Genomic DNA, 15,751 nt, shown 5'->3' with positions numbered 1-15,751 from the left:
CAGAATCTGAATTTTAACAAGGTCTCCAGGTGATTCTCACATGCACATTAAACACCGGTAAGCACTGATGTGAATAACAAAATTTGGGAAACACTGACCTCAGGAAAAAAGTCAAAACTAGATCTGGCCTCATGACCCTTCTAGATGGTTCACAGGCCTCTCCAAAAGCTCCTCCATCCAGCTCCCTGCCTTTTTCCAGACTATTCCCCTCTCCAGAAACTCCGCCTTCTTCTGCCTCAACCTCATCACTCAAAACTCAGCTGCAACAGGACTTCTTTCTCCTCTTGTTTAATTGAGGTGAATTTCACATAATACAAAATGAACTTAATGGCATTTAGCACATTTACAATGTTGTGCAACCACCTCTATCTAGTCCCAAAACATTTTCACTACTCCAAAATAAAACCTTGTACCCACTAAGCAGTTACTTCCCATGCCTCTCTCCCCGGCAACCTTCAATCTGCTATTTCTACGGATTTGCCTATTATGGACATTTCATATAAACAGAATCATACAATATGTGACCTTTTGCGTATGGCTTCTTTTACTTAGCATCATCTTCAAGGTTCATCTGTGTTGTAGCATGGATCAGCGCTTCATTCCTTTCTTTTCTCTTTATTTTTTGTTTGTTTCTTTCTTTTGTTTCGGGGGAGGGGTGACTGGTTAATAAGATTATGTAGGTTTGAAGTGATACATGTGTTTCTGTGATACATGTTCTGTATATTGCGTTGTGTGCCCACCACCCAAAGCCATTCATTCCTTTTTTATGGCTGAATAATATTCCATTGCATGCTAGACCACATCTTGTTTTCCCATTTATCCAGTGATGGACATTTGGGTTGTTTCCACCTTTTGACTATTGTGATTAGTCTGCTATGAACATTCGTGTGCTAGTTTTTTTGTCTTTGTTTTCAGTGCTCTTGCTTATATACCCAGGAGTAGAATTTCTAGGTCTTACAGTAATTCTAATTTAACTTTTTCAAGTAATGTCACTTCTTCATAGAGCTTTCTTTTAACCCTTTCCTGCCACCTCCTGCCCCATCCACAAAATTGATTTTGCCTCCTTTCCCCATATCAATCTCTAAAACACCCAATCCAGCAAAGCCGAGTTTCAAACCCAGGACTTCTGACTCCGAATCCTACTTTTTGCACTCTTCACAGCTGACAATCACCTCCACCGTAGACTGATCTCATATAAATGAGAATACTCAGGTTGGAAGCCTGTTCAAGGCCCACAGCTCCTGAGAGGTGGGCTGTGGACTCTCATCTCTAGTGTCCAGTCTCTGGACACCACAGTCTGTCTATACTGTGCTCCTAAATGGGCAAACAGGTTTTATGAAATATGGCCTCTTCTGTTCCTGGGGATGCTGACAACCTCACATTGCTCCATCCCAGGGGTCACAATGTCTCCTTCCTGGATCTGCCATGAGGCGGGTTCTACAGCAAGGAATGAATGCCAGGATCTTTGGTTTGGGCACGTTTATTTTTGACATATATCTATATATATATTTTTTTCATGATAAGAGGAAAGGGAGAAAAACAACACTTTTATTTCATTTGTTTGCCTTTCAAATTTTATGCCATGTGAGGAACTGGCGCAGAGCAGGGCACCGAGGATCCAGCGGCGCCAGCTCACGTGTAGCCCACCAAGCGCGGGGTGCTGGGGAAGGTCTTGCGCATGGCCAAGCACCTCTCCTTGTCAATGCAGAGGGTGTTGGCCTTGATGGCCAGCTCATGCTCCAGCCGGCACTTGGTCATCACCAGCAGCTGCAGCGTGTCCTGTGTCTCCCGCAACCTCAGCTTGAGGGTCTGCAGCGTGTCATCGATGGTGAACACCTCATTCACGAGCCTGGGGTGAGACAGAGGAGAAGGCACAGGTCACTCAGTTGTTCCACACAGGCGCACTTACTATGTGCCGCCAGGAACTGTGCCAGGTTCTGGGAGACTGTGGTAAGCTAGACAAGCAAGGGTCAGCTGGCAGGGAAGACAGAGGTGGAACAGGCAGGGAAGTGAATGCACAAGAGAGCTACCAAGAGTAATAAGCAGAGAGGGAGAAATAGTCAGGATTTTAGGAAAACAATCTGGCTGCTGCATAGTAAGTTACATGTGGACTTACCATGACCCAGCAATTCCGCTCCTGAGCATCTCCCCAGGAGAATTGAAAACAAACACTCAAACACTTGTACATTAATGCTCATAGCAGCACTAATCACAGGAGTCAAAAGGTGGAAACAACCCAAATGTCCATGAACAGATGAGCGGATAAACAAAAGGTGATCTCTCCTGTCCATACAATGGGATATTATTATTCAGCCATAAAAAGGAGTGAAGCAAGATACATGTGACCACGTGGATGGACTGTGAAGACATTATGCTCAGTGAAAAAAAACAGTCATAAAATGTTATATATTGTATGATTCCATTTATATGAAATATCCAGCATAGGCAAATCCATAGAGACAGAAAGTAAATTAGTGGTTACCAAGGGCTGGAAGGAGGATGATAGGGAGTGACTACCAATGGCCCCATCTGTGGGGCAGAAGGGACAATGAAACTGGAGGACATGCTACTGGGAGGACTTGAGCTGGTATCAGGGCAAGCTGTCCCATGACCGGAGCTAGAGAGGTGGCAGAAGCTACCTGGACACACTTCTCTCCTTGGGGATCTCTAGATCAGTGCTGTCCATCAGAATTTCTAACGGGACAGAAATGTTCTGTTCTGTGCTATCCCCCAGACAGCCCTCAGCCACTGACCACTGATCACTTGAACCACACTTACTTACATGTTGTTCATGTGAATAAGTAACTGGATTTTAAATTTTATTTCATTTTAATTAATTTAAATTCAAATTTAAATGGGCATTCATTCTGGGGATTGGGCATGGATGGGCCTTCCAGTCCAGCAGAGGGGCCACCTGTAGGAAGACCAGGAAAAAGAAGTCCCAGAGGTGGTGGGGGGGGGAATGTGGGGCAAGGAAGGTAACGCTGAGATGGGCAACTCAGCTGCTGGAGAAGACAGACAGCTCGAGTCCCATTATCTGCTCAGCTGCCAACGCGCCGTGTACACACATTCGTATACATGCCACCTATACACATACACACATAGCATACACACACACATATACACATACACATATATATACTACACACACAAACACAGAGATATACAGAGACAGACACACAAACACACCATACATACAAACACACACAAGCACACTGCCTGGGGCTCCTGAGCCAAACATATCCCATTCATGCAGCCTATCTACCCCTCTCGGTGACACCGGTGGTGGATGGGGAGGCAGGGAGCTTGTCTAAGAGCAGTAGGTCCTCCAGGACAACATCTGGCCACTCTCCTAAAGACCTGTTCTGTGGAAGCCCCTTGGGGTGGACAAGTGGATTCTCAGAGCCCTCTGTCCCAGGAGGGGCCAGAGCCCAACCTAAGCGACTAAGAAGCATGAACCAGGTGGAGGAAGGATCAGGAGAGCCTCCCCCAACCCCTCCCCGAGGACCTGGACCCCTTCTGGCCCAGCAGGGTGCGGCCCTGGCCACACTGCACCCATTTCCGGGGGTGTAACCCTTCCAAGTCAGCAGCAGGCTGAGGAGCAGGCCACAAGTTCAAAGCCAGGGGTCGCTTTCCCACACCCACACCCACACCCACAACACACACGCCCAGCTTTTGTTTCCTGTGTATCTGGGCAGTAACTGGGGCTGTGCAGACACCATCACATGGAGCCACCAGTGCTTTCCCAGAGCATTTTCCCTCCCTCCCTTTAGTTCACCTCTCTTCTCCACATCGAGGCTCAGGAGGACAAGCCGCTGAGCTGTGGGGGAATTTGTTACATGGCGATGGAGAACTAAGACAGTGTCCCCAGGGAACAGAGCAGCCAGGTGGCCTGCCCCAGCTCCACAGCGCATCGTGGGAAAGGCCCCCGGTGCGTGATGGTCCTTCCTCGCCTGGCCAGCATCATACTCCAAGCTCCGACTCCACGCTCACAACCCCTGCTCCTGGGCCTGCGTGAGCTTTTCACACACACACCCCCCCCACTATGAGGAGGCCCCTTATCAACAGAAGCAGCCCTTCCTTCTCTAAGCAGGAAGCTGGCCCAATGTTCACGGGTGAGGTCTGCACCAAGACAGAGATGGAGAATGAATGATATGCGAGCTGGGCGCCTCTTGCATGGGAGCCTGGATGCAGAAAGGGCAAAGCAACCATGGGCCAAAGGCCACATCCCTGCCTGGGAGGGCACCTCTCCTTAGCTTTCAGAGGAAATCAGGGGGTTCCCAAAACACAGTGGGGATATAAAGCCGTCCCTGGTTTAGGCCGTTAGGATGGCTTCAGTGCACAGGGTCGGGCCTTCCCCATGATGGGAGGTTTTCAAGGGGACCCCAGAACTCCAGACCCCAACCCAGTGCCCTGTTGAGTTGTGAGACCAGATGCCCTGATTGGTGGACGGTCCCTTTTCAGACCCAGATTTTCTGGGACTCCCCTCACCCCGTCCAGCCTCCCCTGCTCACTTGAACTGTGGGTTGTCCCTGCACAGCTCCACGTTGGGGCGCCGGCTCCTGTACTCCAGCCTCGTCTGCGCCACCTTCAGCGGGCACTCCTTGGCCATGATGGACCTTTCCAGCAGCGTGATGGTGTTCTCTGCCTGAAAGATCTGCTGCAGCGTCTGCGGGGGACATGGCGGGTGTCATGGGGAGAGTGTGGGGCTAATAGTTCAGCATCCATTCGGGTGCTTAAATGACTCCTTCTCCAACCTTGGGGGGCAGGGACCACTCTCTTCCTAACACGGTCTTGGGAAAGTAGCTTCAGCACCTCTCATTACCCAGCCCACTGTGAACAGTGGGGAGAGGCAGATGCCACGGTTGGGTTTGTTTTCTATCTCCAATATCCACTGGAGTTAGCCCATTAATGTTCAATGTTCAAATGTTAATTGAACATTTAATTAATGTTCAATTAAAGTAATGGGGGGGAAGGAGGGAAGGAAAGAGGGAGGGAGGGAGGTAGGGAGGGAGGGGGGAGGCTTTTAAGATTAATATGGATAACCCCCAAATAATAATCGATTTGTAAATCCACTTTAATCTGAATTAATCTCAGTTGTTTTCCCCTTTCTCGTGAGCTATGAAATATTCACGAGTCATAATAGGTACTGGATGACTATTTCAGTTGGGTTGGGCTCATATTCTATGGGCACCAAGAAATTGCTTAAAAGAATTTTTTCCGAAGAATTGAAGTCCTGGCTTTCCTATTAAAGAAAAAAGCCTGGAAAGAGAGCATTTCTCTACTTCATGAGGACAAAAGGGTGCCTCCTTCCTATTGGACTGAGACGAGGGTGGCAGTTATGGGAGGGCAGGGGGCTTGCTCTGCTTCCTTCAGCCACCACAGCCACCACGAGGAGGAAGGCCACCCCCCCATGGGTCCCCTGTGAGCCACGTAGAACCAGAACGATGCAACCACACGCTGGTTAAACATTACCCATAAAAATGTTCTGGTCCAGCACCTGAGCTGCTGGGCAAACACTCCAGTGGGGAGGACCTCTCTAGAAGACCGGGAGAGTTTCTCCAGAAACCTGCCCATTGGAAGGGGAGCAAGCAGGTTGAAGATAAGCGAAGCTCAGAAAGCACCACCCGGCCTAGCACAGAAGACAAACCAGCCTTCTCCAGATGAAAAATGCTCCTTGGTACCACATTGCCCAGTGTGGGAAACAGCCCCTCACTCTGCCATCTAGATGTCCCTAGTTGGGGTAGGGCAGGGCTATTGCTGAGATGGTGGGGGGAGGACATTTCTGAGAGTTTAGCTGCTGGTCCTACCATCAGCCCTGCCCCAGCCCATCAAAAGCAGCTGCCAGTAAGCGCTGCTTCCAGGGGAACCTTCAGATGCTTCTAGGGGAACCTTCAGATACTTCTAGAGGAACCCTGAGTCTGCCTTTATCTTGGTTTATTTATTTGCTCTCTCCACCTCCTGGCTCCCAACTCAAGGCTTGGCCAGCCTCACCAGGGTCTTCAACTTTACAAAAGGCCTGTCTCTGGAGTCCATGGGGAAAAAACTGACAGTTATTCATGTGCTCAGTCATTTCTTCATCCACTCATTCATTAATTTATGGACTCATTAATTCATTGGCTCAAAAAATGAGCAACTATTAAGTGCCAAGCACTAATCTGTGGACATAGCAGTGGACAGGACAGGAAACCCTTTCCACGTGGAGCTTACATTCTAGCGTAAGTGCATTCATTTGCACCTTTAGGCAACAAACATTTATTATTCAGAAAAGCGCTAACCACAATTTCGACAGTGCTTTCTTTAGCATTACAGAAGCTCAAGTTCCTTCCAACCCCTCTGTTAAAAACACATTTTAGGTGCCTTTAGTGTGCAGGGCATTGTTGGGGGACGTGGCCATGTGTGAGGCACATCCAAGTTCATTTCACTTCTCCAGGAACTCCTGCGGGAGCACAGGGAACAGACAGGGACGCAGTGGTACAATGAATGGGAGGCCCCAGAGATCTGAACTTAGCAATTATTTTAAACCTGCTGAACACTTCCAGATGGAACTTCAGTGAGCACCACCTCTCCAACACATGCTCATGTCCCTCGATCGGCAGAGAGAGATGCTATGGAATCAAGAGGCTTCTGCAGACAACAGGTTCCAGCTGCGTGCTAACTTGTTTGCTGTTTGCATTGTATGCATCTTTCTACTTAGGGCACGTGCTGTTAGTTTTCCATTTATAGAAGCGATATAAACACAGTTTCAATGAATGTATTTTTAAGTGACTCAATTTAAACAGAAATATAACAGCCCAGGTGGCACATGGATATGGCAAAATTAGGAATGCGACCTGGGAGTGACTGAATTTGTGAAACCCCATATCATACTGTCTCCCAGGTACTTTAGGTCCTTAGATACAGCAGGTGAGAGCATCGAGGGGGGGCCACTGTGAAGTCCCTGGCCTCCCATCTCCTTCTTAGGGCAGCACCTGGTGGTGTGTGTGCGTATGTGTGTGTGCGTGTCCCTGTGTGTCAGGGGTAGGGGGACTAGAACCGACTGCTGCCTGTTTCTCCATGCTACCACCCCTGGCCCCCTGGCATTTCTTGAGTAGGCCTGCCTGTGGGTTTTCTAGAACATTAGGGATTTTCCACAATTGGCTGCTCTAGAACCAATCAGTGACTCACATCCAAAGCAAATCTGCCCAGGCGGGGTGTGTACTCTGCCAAAAATGTTCCCTGTAACCTCTTGTCCAGCCTCTGTCACTCACAGCTAGGGTCCTCTTCATTAGAAGGAAGAAAAAAAGCCACACACATACTCTGTCCTGGGGCAGCCCCTGCCCCCCAACCAGTCCTGCCAGCCTGCAGCCGTGTACCCCCCAGTCCTGCCAGCATGTCCTTCCAGAAGCCCCAGGTGTGGTGACTCGGCCTCCAGAATTTGAGGAATTCAACCCCCGAGGGCCAGAAGGCAGAGACAGAGTGGGCTGAGCAGGGACAGGGGTTGGAGACAGAGCAGCCTTGACCTTCATGCTCAGGAGGAAGCTAAGGATTTTCTTGGTGCCAACACAGGCTCCAAGTGCCAGCCAGGCCCACCAAGCTCTAAGCTCCAAGTCAGCCTGGCCCCTGGACCTCAAATTCCATGATGTTCCCTGGGAGAAGAGCCCCAAGTCTAAAAGGGTGACCCGCATATTCCAGCACATCCACTCCTCGGTACACACTGGAGGGTGTCTTCACCCAGGGTCCCTGGGGACTATAATTTATAACTGACCAACCAGTAGGTGTTCAATGAACACTTGTTTCTGGGTGTTTGGTTAAGACAAGAATACAGATGCTGGCATCTGACTACCTGGATCTATCCAAATCCCAGACCCAGCACGTCCACACCAGGTGACCTTAGGCAAGTGTCTGAAGCTCTCTGAGCCTTTCCAGCAAACAGTAAAATAGAGATCATAATCATCACTCCCGTCCATAGGGTGGAGAGGAGGCGATTAGCGCTGGGCCTGAGAGGAGCTCTAGGAAACCTCAGCGAGCGTATAAACCCCCTAGGGGCTGGGACTTGGCTGGAGAGACGCAAGCATCCTTTGTAGTCACACACAGAGCAATGCTGTGGAGTCCGCTCTTTAAAAAGCAAGTGTGACCCCGGTTCGATTCTTGGTCAGGGTACGTACCTGGTTTGCAGGCTCAATCCCCAGTTGGGGGCGTGCAGGAGGCAGCCGATCAATGACTCTCTCATCATTGATGTTTCTATCTCTCTCTCTCTTCCTCTCTCTGAAAACAATAAAGACATATTAAAAAACAAAAAGCAAGTGTGTGTATGCTGTGTGTGCATGTTTCACCCACAAACACACCCTGGAAAATGCCACAAGAAAGTCATATGCCCCTTTCCTTACCTTCACTTGCCCAGATAGAGTGACCCTTGCATCCTTCCTCCCTCTCTCCCCCTGCCCCCTAGTCCCTGAGTTCTGAATGGCTGCCCTGAGCCCCAGAAGCTGCCCCCTCTCCTTGGTCCCCAGGGAACCTTTCTGTTCTCACAAAGCTGAAGAACTAGGGGGAAAGGCTCCTTGGGGCAGGGCTCAGCCTGGCTCACCCGGGCTGCAGGGCGGGGCGCTGGGGGATTGGCCCAGGGGGTCACCCCATGGGAGGAGTCTCGCAGCCTTGGCGGAGCAGCAACTCCTTTGGGAGTGGAGTTCCCACCTCACTTGGCTCCCGGGCCAGCTCTCTGCGCCCTGTCTGCCGCAGGCTGCCCGCCAGCCAAGGCTGGGAGGCTGGGGAGGGGGGGTCCTAAGCCTCCCACTTGCAGCCTATGGAGGGGGTGGGGGTGAAGCAGGTCACTTCAGCTGACTGAGCCTCTCTATAGTCACACAGCTCTAGGTTCCAATTCCAGCTCCCCCTCTTCCCTGCGGGCTGACCTTGAACTGGTCCCTTGACTTCTCTGTGCCTCCGCAATTGTGAACCAGCAGCCCCTTCCACGGAGCCAGACATTGTGTGGGGACTTGTTCCCTTGCGGGTAAAGCGGCATAATAATAACAGCTCGCCCACAGGGCTGCTGGGGGGTTAAATGAGATGATGTGTGTGAAGTGCTGGGTCCAGGGCCTGCAAGTGCCATGGGGCTGCCCTGCATCCTATGCCAACCCCAGCCTGTAATGTTTAGTCTGTTAGGAGATTTTTCCTTTGGGATCACTGGTCTTATTTTCTTTCTTTAATGTAAGACAATAGGAAACTCAGATGAATTTGGTGGAATTTGTCTTTGCAGGAGACTTGAAGTCCCTCAGCCCTCCATCCAGGGCTCCGGCTTAACCTCCATCAACCCACTTATTTGGGGGTAAGGGGTCAAGGCAGGGGCCGCCCGTGTAAGGGGGGAGGAACATCCTCCTTATGGCGGGCCATCCCCTTCCCCCAACCAAAGTTTTCTTTGCTAACCAATCGCCCTCCAGGCAGACTCCCAGCCGCAGGGGCCTCCACACAGGGTGCCTGGGAGGTAGAAGCCATGGGCAGGGAGTCAGGAGACCAGGGTTCCCATCCAAGCCCTAACACAAACCAGCTGTGCAACTCAGCCCCACTCAGAGTCCTAGGCTGCGCGGCCCCGATTTCCTTATCCAGAAAATGGGGGCTCAAGGCCTGGGCTTCCTCTCTGGCTGGGGTGTTGCAAGTGCTCCTGGATCGGGTTAAGTGCCCTGTACCTGCTCTGATCAATCATCAGTCCCCCCACCCTCTGGAGCCGTATCCTCAGAGATCAGCCTGAGACCCGTCAGCTGCAGGTAAGGCTGTGCACGCACAAGGGTGCGTGTGTGTGTGTGTGTGTGTCTGCAAGTTAACCCTCTTCAATGGCTGCAGTCCCAATACACAGCCTTGCAGAGCCCTGTGAAGACCTGCTACACAGTGGACAAGATTTTCTGTAAAGGTCTGAATGGCAGATACTTTAGGCTTTATGAGCCATATGGTCTCCCAACTACTCAACTCGGCCACTGTAGTACAAAAGGAGCCACAGACAATAAATAAATGTTTGGAGGGAGTGTCTGTGTTCCAATGAAATTTTATAAAAACAAGTGGGGGCCATTTGGTCCTGGGGCCAGTAGTTTGAGAGCCCTGCTATAGCCCATCACAAAGGAAGTCCTGCTCCCTTTAAGCAGCCCAAGGCTGCACCTTGCTACTCGAACTGTGGCCCGTGGACCAACATCATGGGGCTCTGAGCCCTTGTCGGAAATGCAGAATCTCAGGCCCCACCGCAGCTGGACCTGCCAACAAAATCTGCATTTTAAAAGATTTTAAATGATGATCTTATACACACTAAAGTTTTAGGGTGGAGAAGGGCATGGTTGGATTTGTCCTTTGAGGCAGATCTCTCTGGCCGTTGTTTGGAGAATAAGCAGAGGGGACAGAGGCGGAGGGCAGGAGCCAGTGAGAACTGAGAGGCAGAAGGGCTCACACCAAGGCGGGTAGAGAGATGCCAAGGAATTAAGGTCACAGGAGATACGACAGGCAAAATGGGGAGCACCAGTCATCGAAGGAGTGAGCTCAGTTAGGAGAGGACAGATTTCACAGACTTCAGCCAGCCCAGCCCCTGGAACGGGGGGGCTCCTAGAAGGCAGGCTTGGGAGCCACCACACCTCCTCGAGTCTCAGTTTCCCCACCTGTGTAATGAAGATAATGACAGTCTCAACCTCACAGGGTGACTGTGAGGATTGATTTAGGTGCCCATGCTTAGCACTGTGGCCAGCACACATAGGTCTGGGTTTCTCAACCTCAGCACTTTCCATCCATCCATCCATCCATCCATCCATCCATCCATCCATCCATCCATCCATCCACTCATCCTCATACCCATCAATCTTTCTATTTTCTACCTTTTCTCCTTTCTTTCTTCTTCCATTTAAAAAAAATCAAACCTTAATGCCAGGAGACCAGGTCTTCTCAACCTTGGCACTGTTGACATTTTGGGCTGATAATTCTCTATCCTGGGGCTGTCCTGTACACCCCTGAACTCTATACAGTAGATGCTAGTAATACCCCAGCTATAACATCTCTAGACATTGTCAAATGTCCCTTGGGGTGCAAAATTGTCCCATTCGAGAACCACCCATCTGGAAGTTACCTGTATGTTGTCATTAGGCTGTGCTGGTGGGAGTGGGGAAGTGTTCACATTAACTTACAGCATGAACTCTAAAGCAAGACACCCAATTCAAATCCTGGCTTTGCTATTTACTAGCTGGGGCAGGGAGAGGGTATGCTGGAGGCAAGTCACTTGTCCTCTGTTTCCTCATCTGTAAAATGGGGCTAATAATGGCGCCTTCTTCATAGCGTTGCAGGAGGGCAAGATGAGTTAACAAAAGTACTTGGAACTCTGGCTACACATAGGAAGGTTAATATGTCTTCTGTGGTTATGGGGAATGTTTCCCTTCTTTCTCCTTCCACTTGCAGAAGGTGGTAAACTAGACCATGACCTTCCACCCTCAGGCCTTGTTGGGGACCAGCTGAAGGTACACCCCAGCCCTGGTGTGGAGAAAGAGTGAGATCTGCCCTGGAAATGGACTCTGGCCACGTCTGGGGTGTGAAAGGCAACTGCCAGGTCTGCCTCGGATGAAACCAAGCTCGGCTCAGCAGAAAAGTGCCGATGTTCCTGGCCAGAATAGAAATCCAACCCAAAAAGCCTTTGGGGGGGGAGGGGGTGTTTGGCTGGGTTGTTTGCCATGTAAAACTATCTGCCTGAGTCTTGTCTTGTGACAGCAGAGAAAGTCTCTAAGCCAGGAAATTATTTTTGATGTGGAGGGAAAAGTGAATTTAGCAGCTCTAGCCGGGTCTCGGTTTCTAGATGCTTTGTGCAACCTTGCAAATTTATTGTTTTCCAAATTGCACAGAGCCAAGGAGTTTCCAAGGAGATGCCTGGCTCAGCGCAGCTTCCCCAACTCAGGAAGTGGGAAGGCAGCTTGGAGTCCCTTTTCTGGTCACATGGTGGAAGGTTTTCGAGTGCAATCAAGCCCAGGAGCAAGGAGAGTGAGGGGGAGAGGAGTGCTCCGGAGAGACTTCACCTAAGGTTCAGGACTGGAAGGCTGCAGGGTGTCCCAAACTCGGCACTCTTGATCTTTTGGGCCACACCCTCTTTGGGGGCTGTCCTGTGTCTTCTGGTGTTTAGCAGCATCCCTGGCCTCTACCCACTATCTGTAGCACATTGCCCCCCCCCCCACACACACACACACTGAGTTGTGACAACCAAAATGTCTCAGACACTGACAAATGCCACTGAGGAGTAAATTCACCCTCGGTGAGAACTACTACTCTGGAGGACAGATGTTTGGCAAGCCCTGCTCACAGCTGTTTCTATCCAGGTGGCCAGCTGCCTCTAGACAATGCCAGGCCAATACAAATCTCAGCTGCTTAGAGGCCATCTCGGGTCAGGGGTCCTGAAAATCCTGGAGGGGGTTAGAAACGGGTGGGGGCTCTATGCTGGATAAGAGATGACATGTGTATGAGTCTTTGAAAATTCATGGTAATCCACTATTGGGCCTTGGAGGGTCTCCTTGTTACACATCACAATTTTTAATTGTGCATCTACTAATTTTTAAAAGCCAGTCTTTGTCACTAGACATAAGCCTCCTGAGGGCAGAGGCTCTTGTCCTATTCATGCTGTATCCCCAGCACCTAACTCAGAGTCTGGTACACTAGATTTATTAAGTAAATATCTGCTTCAGGGAGGGAGGGAAGACATTCACAAGCATCTGTTGCATGTCTACACCTGGGAGACACACTTGGAGGACTGGTTAAAACTCAGGTGGCTGGGCCCCAGAGTTTCTGATTCAGCAGGTCTGGGATGGAGCCTGAGAATTTGCCTTTCTAAGAAGTTCTCAGGTGACACCACTGCTGCTGGTCCAAGGACAGCATAGCTTGAGAACCACTGGTCTGAACTCTGAACCTCTGGCTCTCAACTCTTGGCTGGGGAGAGCTGAAAGGTTGGATGCCCAGGCCACACCCCAACCAATGAAATCAGAATCGGTAGAGATGGGACACCAGCATCTGGGTGATTCCAGTGTGCAGCCGAACATCAGACCTGCTCAGCTCTACCTTCTCTTGCAAACCTCACAGCCGGTAGGGAATATTTCTTTCTTATAGATTAAGAAACTGAGATTCAGATCTTTCCCAAGATCCCTTTGCTGTACCAAAATTCAACCCTGGTCTTTTGATTCCAGATGCCATGTTTTTTCAATCACTTTGCTTGTCCCTCCCCTTCAGCAGGTCATAAATCAGACCATGGCTTTTTACCATCTTTAGAGCTAATATTCACTGAGCACTTATGAGGTGACTGCGGCTGCTGCCCTTATTCTGACAACAAATATTTGCCTATGATCATTACTCCCATTTGAAAGAAGGGGAAACTGAGGCACAGAGGTGGGGCAACCTGACCTGAGTCCCATAGCCAGGAAGCGCTAGAGCCAAACCTGAACCCAGCCGTCTGCACTGCAGCCTGGGGCATGAAGAATGTCGAGATGGAAGGGAACTGGGACCAGGCTGGGGCAAGCACACGCAAAGGCCAGGAATGCAGGCAAGGCTGGGCAGCAGGTCCCCAGCAGGCACGCAGCCGAGGCCCCGAAGGTGGACAAGTCACAGCTTGGAAGAAGTCAGGACACTGCTGGGACATACCTATGCCCAGGAGATGCCCAGGCAACCTTCTGCTTCTTCCAGGCTGCCTCTTATATTCCTGTCTCAGCAGGAACCAATTCCAATGACCGGCCCACCCAGGGCATCCAGTCAAAGCATATGATGGGCTATCCCAACTGTCGAGCACAGTGGGAAGGGGGCAGGAAGAGCCTGCTTGAGTATCAGTGGGGTACACAAAATGCGCTCATTGCAGCCTCGTTTGCGCTGCCCCACTCCCACCCGGCCGTGCTGACCCTTGCTCTTCCTCGCCCCATCCTGTCTAGTCCCTCCAACTTCCTGCATCTTTTGGCTATTTTCCCACCCCTGGACCTTGGCTGTTTCCCTGAGTCCAGCAGGTCCTCTCCCGTTTGGCACAGTGCCACTGTGGGCAGATTCTGGTGATGCACCACACCCCTCTGAGCTCCCGTGGACCCCCTCATGCTGGGCGTCCCCACGTACATGTCGCCCTGGTACAGTGATGAGACCTGAGCTCATGTGACACTGGAGAGCCTTTAATTCCTCTTGGCACTCAGTGAGCCTCAGGCTAAGAGACCGACCACACGTGGCCCTGACGCTCTCCCTGAGAGTTAACTTGCTAAACTCACATGCTATCTGTACACTTATTTAATGTTTTCCTTCAAATCAGCTCCCTTTTCAGCTTTTGACAAATGTATTTGAAATGGAATGTTTATATGGAAGTGGAGAGCTAGTATCCCTTGCCATTAATAAAGTCCCATAACAATAGAGAAAATGGGAAAAAAGAAGTTAGTTTTCGCTAGATTCTGTTGAATTTCAAAGTCTCAGAGCCTGCCTGAGGCTTGATGCTTTGCTGTTAGAAACAGAGATGGCAAATGAAAGAGAGAGGAACTGACAGATTGGATCCATCAGCCTTGCTCCTGGACACTCAGAAGGAAAACTTCTGAAGAGAACTTTCTCACCGAGATGCAATGGTGTTTACTGTGGCCCCTGCCCTTCCTCACCAGACTGCCCCTGGGGCACAGGGGCTCCACTTCCCCTGGGCTGAGCCAGCTTTAGAAATGAGCCAGTCAGTAGCTTGGCTGCGGCACCGGTGCTGGAAAGGATCCGGCTGCTTGCAAAGCACAAAAGCATTTCCCACTCCACAATGGGTTCCAGGCATCCTTGGGCAAACAGAGGGGCTGGCGGCAGGCACTGGGGCTCTCTGATCGCTGACCCTCACCCCTCAGACCCCACGCCTTCCTGCCCTGGCATTGCCTTTCTGCCCTGGCATTGCCTCCCAGGGTTCTGCTGGTGTAAATGTCCCGTTGGAAGTCAAACCCCAAAGAACCTTCAGCATAAGAGCAAAGCCTTTCAAGGTTAAAACTCCTAGCCCCTCTGTGTTCTGTTCAATTCTTTCCATGCCTGGCCGCTATTATACATCAGCTTTCCTGCATTTCCTCTGATGCGTGGAGCAGACCACGCCAATGCACAAGCCTGCGGGGCCCAGGCAAGTGATGCGAGTGAGTGAAGTGGGCCGGGATGGAGGTGGTGGAGACTAAGGCAGACTGAGAGACCAGGCCCTGTCCCAAGAGATGCAGTGGTTACTCAACTGTTTCCTGCTGTTCCCCTGCAGAACAGCAGGCTCAGAGTTGCTAGAGCCCTGGCTGGTGTAGCTCAGCTGGTTGGAGCATTGTCCCGCACAGCAAAAGGTAGCGGGTTCGATTGCCGGTCAAGGCACATGCAGGGGGCAACCAATCAATGTTTCTCTCTCACATTGATGTTTCTCTCTCTCTCTCCTTCCTTCCCTTCCTCTCTCTAAAATCATTTTTTTTTAAAAAGAGTTGCTAAAGCTACCAATTTTTCAAGAGATTCTGGAAATCTGTACACAAATGTTCATAGCAGCCCAAAACTGGAAACAACCTACTGCCCATCAGCAGGTAAATGGATAGACAAACGGTGGAATATGGGCACCACACATACTAGGGTATATCCATACAATACAATATCCATACAATACATGCTCCTCAGCAAGAAGAAGGAATAAACTAGGAATCTCAGTTATGCTGAGTGAAAGATGCCAAATAAAAAAAGAGTGCATAGGATGTTTCTCCCTTCATAGAAAACGCAAACTAACCTATAGTGACAGCAGATCAGGGGCTGTGTGGGAATCAGGAGGAGGACAGGA

General features: G+C 50.4%; 1 protein-coding gene across 1 annotated transcript in view; it reads right to left on the bottom strand.

Annotated features, from left to right (window-relative positions):
• Window positions 1-1,632: 1,632 nt before the first annotated feature.
• TEKT5 (tektin 5) overlaps window positions 1,633-15,751 on the bottom strand; it is a 32,574-nt gene continuing 18,455 nt past the window's right edge. Inside the window, exons 6-7 of the mRNA XM_016197620.2 lie at window positions 4,515-4,669; window positions 1,633-1,849 (exon numbers count right to left, since the gene is read on the bottom strand). Of these exons, the coding sequence (XP_016053106.1) occupies window positions 1,633-1,849; window positions 4,515-4,669 (372 nt within the window). The remainder of the gene's footprint in view (window positions 1,850-4,514; window positions 4,670-15,751) is intronic.

This window comes from Miniopterus natalensis, chromosome 3 (genome assembly GCF_054644295.1).
Source record: "Miniopterus natalensis isolate mMinNat1 chromosome 3, mMinNat1.hap1, whole genome shotgun sequence".
Lineage (NCBI taxonomy): Eukaryota > Metazoa > Chordata > Mammalia > Chiroptera > Miniopteridae > Miniopterus > Miniopterus natalensis.
Note: the sequence above shows the minus strand (reverse complement) of the source record. Positions and strands in the feature narration are given on the sequence as shown.